The sequence below is a fragment of the Amyelois transitella genome, chromosome 3, assembly GCF_032362555.1.
Source record: "Amyelois transitella isolate CPQ chromosome 3, ilAmyTran1.1, whole genome shotgun sequence".
NCBI lineage: Eukaryota > Metazoa > Arthropoda > Insecta > Lepidoptera > Pyralidae > Amyelois > Amyelois transitella.
The window spans coordinates 3,908,732-3,916,121 of record NC_083506.1 but is presented as its reverse complement, the minus strand read 5'-3'; the positions used below and the strand labels follow the sequence as shown (position 1 = coordinate 3,916,121).

At 35.4% G+C, this 7,390-nt stretch overlaps 2 protein-coding genes across 3 annotated transcripts; both read right to left on the bottom strand.

Moving 5' to 3' along the window:
• Positions 1-38: 38 nt before the first annotated feature.
• Positions 39-3,095, bottom strand: LOC106133473 (uncharacterized). The gene is made up of 5 exons (XM_013333205.2): positions 2,827-3,095; positions 2,555-2,691; positions 1,380-1,635; positions 744-985; positions 39-562 (listed from the first exon to the last, which is right to left on the bottom strand). The coding sequence occupies exons 1-5, from the start codon at positions 2,840-2,842 to the stop codon at positions 197-199; spliced, it is 1,017 nt and encodes a 338-aa protein (XP_013188659.2). The 5' UTR covers positions 2,843-3,095; the 3' UTR covers positions 39-196.
• Positions 3,096-4,217: 1,122 nt separating this feature from the next.
• On the bottom strand, positions 4,218-6,896 carry LOC106133478 (uncharacterized). 2 transcript variants are annotated; one of them, XM_013333209.2, is made up of 5 exons: positions 6,556-6,896; positions 6,052-6,206; positions 5,625-5,877; positions 4,967-5,202; positions 4,218-4,777 (listed from the first exon to the last, which is right to left on the bottom strand). In XM_013333209.2, exons 1-5 carry the CDS (start codon positions 6,569-6,571, stop codon positions 4,448-4,450), a joined length of 990 nt encoding a protein of 329 aa, XP_013188663.1. In that variant the 5' UTR covers positions 6,572-6,896; the 3' UTR covers positions 4,218-4,447. The 2 variants fall into 2 exon arrangements, with proteins under 2 accessions (XP_013188663.1, XP_013188665.1); XM_013333211.2 differs by having other exon boundaries at positions 6,794-6,886.
• Between the last annotated feature and the right edge of the window lie 494 nt (positions 6,897-7,390).

Genomic DNA, 7,390 nt, shown 5'->3' with positions numbered 1-7,390 from the left:
TCATGGAATAGAAAATAGGCCATAAATGAGTAACCACCTTTAGTGATAAGTATTTTATTTATTAAAATTTATAAGTAATTAACAGAATTTATTAATTTATTTAATTTGTTTTGATACAAGCGCACTGTAGTTATTTTCCAGGATTGACTAGTTTTCTAAAACATTAATTTTAATAATGCTACAATGGAAATTCTGGTCACAAGTTATAATAATCATCATATTCTTCGACAATTCCATCCTCATCAGATTCTCCCACGTCAGACCCAGTGGGTGTATCAATTGATATGTGATCAGTGAATACTATTTTCATACTTCGCTGATTGATTTCTGGTGATACTAGGACCTCATAGTTTGAATGTCCAAATTCTTTGTTTTCATAAGGCGTGTAGCACTGTCCATACATCCTATGAACCTTTCCAGGTATGAGGTGAGTTCTGCAATAAGCGCGGGCGACGTAAATATTTTCACCAGGTTGGTGCTCTGTGTATCCTCCAACAACAGCTCCCACGGGAATTTCACTTCCACTTGTCGGTACCCAATGGCAGTCATAACCAACCAAAAACTGAAAAATAGAATATGTAGTTTTAAATTTTGCATTTGAAGGTTAATAATTTTCTGACAAACTATTTTTTAGATAGAGGCTTGTGGAGGGAAAAAGTGGAGGCCTTTGCCAAGCAGAGGTTCACAAAACAGGCTATTACAAAAAAATATACACTATGCTATTTAATATATATTCTACTCACTTCAAGTTCAGCACCTCTTTTTTCGTGTGATTCAGAACCCCAAGGAATGTAGCCCACACGTTTTGATGGTACAAATTTTCCTACTGCAAGGGAGCCTCTATGTAGGGCCCGTATTATGTAGAGAGTTTCATGCTCATAGCCACCAATGATTGCATTCCATGGTACCTGGTTTTCTGAACGTACCCACCTAACTGTTCCACCATCTATGCGTTTCTCTATAGGCCTTGGAATTTCAGGAGCCACTGAAAATAACATTTTATTTTATTTGTTTTAAACATCAATAATTATTAATGCTCTCATGCACCTCTTATATAACCATTGCTCAATAAATAATGCTGTATAACATGAGACATCTCAACATACTGTATAGTATGTTGAGAGGTATATTATGCTCACTAAGTTTTTGCCAGAGGCTTCGCTTGTGCACTATGTTGTTTATTGCAAATGCAATAGTCACCACTGCAATAGTCTATTTTTCCTTTCATTCTATGAAGTACTGCTAAATTGGCTCTAGACACTTATAAGTTTCATTGTAATCCAACTGGTAGATTTGTGGCATACACATACAGAATTGATCCTGCTTGCATACTGCAAATTAATTATAAGTACTTATAGATAGCTTAGAAAATAACTCACATTCAAATTTCCAATGCACGGGGCTGAATCCCCTAGAGTTTACGAAAAATGTTACATAACAAAGATCTCTACTGTGTTTTTCTGGAATTGTAAGGATAGGCTCTTTTTCCCCTTCCCTACCAATACTGACAGCTAAATTACTCCATGATATCCAAAAACTTCTGTATTCAGCTGGGCTTAAGATGTTCGGTGTATGTGCCTTACAAGATCCAGAAGTAGATCTGAGCCAGGTGCATTGCCTTCGCCCTAGCACCACCTAAGAATAAATAAATGTCTCAACTGAGAATATGTGCCATGTGGTTCCCGGCACCAATAAAAAAAGAATAGGACCACTCCATCTCTTTCCCATGGATGTCGTAAAAGGCGACTTTTTAGGTAATGGGCTAGCAACATGTCACTATTTGAATCTCAATTCTATCATTAAACTTTCAGTCCATTCAAGACTGTTGGCTGTGTTTACCCCGCAAGGGATATAGATATAGACATTGTATGTATGAGAAGATCTAATTTTAAACCATCATTAAGAAAGTAGTAGGTACATACCTAGTTACTTTTTTATCTAATAAAAGTTGACAAATGGATGAACCTTCCTAATAATAATTCCTTATTATTACTAGGTTTTGAACGAAATTTGGGGTGAAGTTTTCTACTGAGCTGGAATGTTTTAATGTGGTTTAACCGATATTCAATGGAGTAGTTAGTATGGGTACTTACATACATTCAGTGTTCCTACAGTATCTATATTGCTAACCGATGCTCTAATGACAAGGCAAAATATCATTAGGAAACCTGCACCAGGTTCATGGTCATAAAAGCGCATCTAAGGCTCCTCTCCAAAAAGGTATGGATTTATTGGGGACTAATGCCAGAGGGAACACGAAGACATCTACATTCCTATTATTATAGTAGACAGAACATAACTAGATAAACATAAGAGCCAATTTTTTGGGCATTGAAGTATAGTAGGTATAGGTAAAGTTTTTCCTCTTATACACTTTATCCCACACTTTAAGTAGGCTGTCACTTGCCATGTCACTAAAACTCCTTTTTAATTATAATTACTCTGGTTTCATGATATCATTGATTCTTTCTTTCAATATTACACTATGTAAATTACCTGCCACATATCCATAAATACATAATAATTACAACTATCAAATTAATACCATACTTACCCAGAAATTTACACTCTTAGATTCTTTTTTAGAATGTATCCCAATGGCAGCATTATTTGCCCCTTTAACTGCAAACTTAAGGCCGCCTGTTGGAACTTTGTAGAACACCTTTTGTTCTCGAGGAAGGGTCGTTAGTTCTAAAAAAATTTGAACATGTCACACCAATTAATTGTGAGATTAAAAAATGAAAACAAACACTGCCAGAAGACCTGCCGGTAGGTTTTCGGCAGTATGATTGATTGGTACTATTCCTTATAATCCGTACCACTTACCAACAATGTCCCCCATAGTAAATTTTAATTAAATTTTCTCGGAAAGAAATTAAATTATAACAGAAATCGGTATATGAAGAAGTTGTGAAGAAGTGTCATAAAAAGTGACGTAAGAACGTCAAACATTCAACTTTAGCCAAGAATCGACCTTCCAATCAGGGCTTGTTAACGTTACCAAATTAAAATTAAAAGCAATGGTAAATAACGTTATTCACAAAAAGTAATGACTGATACCATTATAGGCGTGATATCTGTAATTTAATCTTATAACGTCATATTAAGTATAATGATTTTAAAGTTTTACTTTATATGTCAAGTCAATGTCATTACCAATTAAGGTAAAGAATAGCAATTAAGGACGTCCTGATAAAGGGGCAGGTCAAAAGTACCCGAAACCGCCGAGTTTGCATGAAGAGAGTTATGAATGTGGATGAAGCGAAGCAAGTATGCAGAGATCGTGGCAAGTGGAAAGAGGTAGTCTCTGCCTACCCCCCCCCGGGAAAGAGGCGTGATTTTTATGTATGTATGTAAAGAATAGCAATACCAAATATTTTTTTAAATGACGGTACCAATAGCGTTTTAACTATTGTTACCATTATGTGAAATAAATGAGAATCTGTTGTTTTATAAAATATAGGTACCTCAACTGTGTCTGCCGCAACGCAACTGTACATTACGCGACGCGATTAAAAGTGTTCACGGAGAATCCGTCATTAAATCAACGAAAACTAGTGGTAACGATACAATCGATACCTTTTACTGTTAACTAAAATCATCAGCAACGTTATAACGTTAGAAGAAGAAGAAGAAGAAGAAGATCCCTCGCGGGGTAGACAGAGCGAACAGTCTGGTAAAGACTGATATGCCACATTCAGATTGTATGCTTTATGATGGAATTGAAATTCAAGAAGTGAAAAGTTGCTAGCCCAGCTCTAAAAATGAGGATTCCAAGTTTATAAGCCTATCTCTTGTAGTAGTCGTCTTTTATGACATCCATGGGAAAGAGATGGAGTGGTCCTATTTTCTTTCTATTGGTGCCGGGAACACACGGCACAAATAATCAATTTAGCTGAGTCCTGGTTCCCACGTCTGGGAAAATTTGTTATATACCTACCCAAAACATTTTCTCATATAATATGGTCGTTACAGATCCATAATTTCGACATGGCCAATCTTCGCATTCTTCCTCGAGATGGCTTAGTTGGCGAGCGATTTGGCATTTAAGCCGATTTGTCTGGCAACTGGCAACGTACAGTTTAATTTTTCACCTATATCGTTTTTTGTTGGGTTTTTATGTTTTTTTAGTTACGTAATTCGGTAACTCAGGTACTATTATTTAACCACAATGGTTGAGCCCAATAATATAGTGATCCCTAGAAAATAATAAAACATTTCATAGGAAATATATAATTTATTAAAAGTAGCAATCCAACAGTATTTTAGAAATTTAAACAAACAAACTTAATAAAATTAAACTGATTACACTTACTAAACTCAACATTATGTTATTTTAATACAGCATATTGTAACATTCCTTTAGGACTTTAAGGGTTTGGACTTGTTTGCAAAGCTGAATTGTAAGTACAAATTCAAATAAATCTTTTATCACTCAACATTGCAGTTATTCTTCATCACTATCTAATCTTGGAATGCCAACTTCTATTGTACTGAACTCACTACGATAGTATATACTGTTAGAGCATCTGTTGTTCTTTTGAGTTGAAACTAGGATTTCGTAATTGGGATGAGCAATCTCTTTGCCCTTATATGCCACATAGCATACCCTATGGGACGGCTGCACCTTTCCAGGGATAATGTGATCACCATGTCTTACACAACCAACATACAGCTTTTCTCTTTCATGAGATTCTGTATGTCCACCGACGACGGCCCCGACTGGGATCTGGCCTCTAGATGTGGGAACCCAAGTAAAGTTGTATCCAACTAAAACCTGTAATAAGAAATTATAGATATTACAGAACAGGCATATTATATACCAGATGCGTGGTCTTTCTGCAAATTGCAACCGAAAATAAACCCCTTGCTCCGACTTTGACCGATGGGATGAATATTTTTAGGCAGAGCCCGTTATGCTTTGCATGGAATTCAACTTCAGAAACTGCATATAAGAGCAACCAACCTCAAAATCTTCTTTTTCATGAGCATCTGAACCCCAAGAAACGTAGGCTACACCTTCCGATGGGACAAATTTCCCAGGGGTCAATGCATTTCGATGTGTGGCTCTTATAATGTAGAGAGCACCGTTTTCATAGCCACCAATGATTGCTCCCGGTGGGAGTTGACCACCAGCAGCTACCCATGTTGGTTCCCCTCCAATGATAGATTTCTGTTTCAGTTTTGGAAATTCTGGTGGCACTAAAATGTTATATTGGAATTATTACGTTCCTGTACATTAATACATACATGTTGTTATATGTAGTCTTCACATGTTCATCTTAGTCCCATCTGTGGTAGACAGTGCAAGTAATTACTAGACTTAAAGGCCACATTTAGCCCGATGACTTAAAGATGGAACTGCTTTGATCAATTTATAGACACATCAAAATGATGAACCAATTCCATGAAATTTTGCATATCTCCATGTAGTATGGAGTATGAAGAAGGTAACAGGATAATTAAATAACAATTAGAAAGATAAGGATGATATTTCCCATTGTGACAGACTTTTGATTCAGGAGTAACAGAGGTTACATTTTTCAGAAATTAATTTGCACTTTAACAGGACTCCCTGCACAATAACTACTATAAACTATTACAATATAAAACATCTGTCTTACATTCAATTCTCCAATTGACATGCCTTACTCCATCTTTCCCACTAAATGTTACATAGTTAATTTGAATCTCTAAATTTTTGTATATGATAAATGGTTCACTTTCACCAATTCTACCCACGCTGATCATTTCAGTATTCCATAGGATCCAGAAACTTCTGAATTCCTCCTGAGTCAAAAGGTTTGGTGTATCTTTTACAACAAAATCTTTATGTGGCCGTTTGATCCAGGATCTTTGATCGTGTCCCAGCACTATCTGAAATACAAGTAGAATGTTAACTTTTGCCATAAACTACAACTATCCTATAATGATAGCAGATTTTTAAGCAATAGCAAAACATCCTAAAAATAAGTAAAATTATAATCATCAGAATTTAATATCTTTCAAATATTTGAAACAGCAAATTTTGTATGTTGTTCATAAAAGTACCATATAGTCATATTCACAATCCTCATTTTCATTACTAGGAGGATCCAGTTCTTTTTTCAAACCAATGACGGCACTATGGCCTTTAATATCAACTTTAAGACCACCAGAGGAGAGCTTGTAAAAGCCTAATCTGTCTTGTGACAATGTGCTCAGCTCTGAAAAACAAAATAAAAAAGTAAATGAAACATTTGCCAGATCAAGAGTTCCTTAAACTGAAGACATATCTGAAAGTGGATTACTAAGTAGGTACCTTTATGTATAAGTTTGTATGTCTACTAATACATAAAAATGTTTGCAACACCCGAAAGGGTAAATATGAAGATCTGTTATACATTATATTTAAGACCTTGTTGTACTCATATTATGCAAATAAAAGTTTGAATTTGAATTTGAACCATAGAACAAGCAACAAACAACAAAAAAGAACAAGAGTACAGGGATAGGGGCATGAAAGAAAACGTAGTCTCCGCCTACGTAACTATTTTAACTGCATAATTAACTTACCAATAAAATCACCCATTATCGGTTATTTTCACTTTACCTTGAAGATTCTTTTTACTTTATATGACTAATTACCTACAGATTTTTTTAGAAAGATGATTCAGATTAATAGCAGAGTATGAACTCATCGCATACCTATTGAATCATGCAAATTACAAAACATAAAAAGAATAAAATACCCTCTAATACTTTTCAACACAAGTTTTTTGAAGATCTTTTATATTTTGTAGTAAGTACCTACAGAGTGAAATTTAAGCATGCTAAATGAAATTTGTGCGGAGATGGAATTATCACAGTTATTATTATGAAATTACAGTGATTTCTCGCGGTTGTTTGTTTGTGTGTCAATGTCAATTCTGAAAATGTAATGGTGTCAATTTAACTGTTTGTTTGACAGTGACATATACGGATGCGGAAAAGGGAAAAAAATATCGGTATATATCTGTCGCAGAGAAATGAGGATATCAGAGATTTCACGAAATCCCTAGGTATACCACGAAATCTCGGAAGATGATGAATATTTAATACATCTTCTTACTTAAAAAAATATTAGTGATATGACAAAATACTATTTCAATCTAGTGATATATCATTTCACTCATTTAAATCTAGTGAAATAAAGAATGAAAAAGTTCGTGCTAAGTCCATTTCAAGTACTAACATAATTATTAACCTAACCTAAGCTTTTTTTTACGCGTGGAAAGACCTTCGTCTTGCCGGCCGGGTACGGGAAGCCGGACTACGGTTATGTGGGGCTTGAACCCACTTAAACCACACGGTGCCATCGCCTACCGCTTCGTTGTAAGGAGCATGAGCTGCCCTCGCTCATGTTCGTGAC

Excerpts from the sequence above, each read along its gene's own strand:
- LOC106133473 (XM_013333205.2), bottom strand. Across the intron at positions 1,636-2,554 it reads CTAAGAGTGTAAATTTCTGG|GTGGTGCTAGGGCGAAGGCA; the intron begins GTAAGTATGGTA and ends ATTTATTCTTAG. Across the intron at positions 986-1,379 it reads CGTGCATTGGAAATTTGAAT|TGGCTCCTGAAATTCCAAGG; the intron begins GTGAGTTATTTT and ends TGTTATTTTCAG.
- LOC106133478 (XM_013333209.2), bottom strand. Across the intron at positions 5,203-5,624 it reads TGTCAATTGGAGAATTGAAT|TGCCACCAGAATTTCCAAAA; the intron begins GTAAGACAGATG and ends ATAACATTTTAG. Across the intron at positions 4,778-4,966 it reads ATGAAAAAGAAGATTTTGAG|GTTTTAGTTGGATACAACTT; the intron begins GTTGGTTGCTCT and ends TTCTTATTACAG.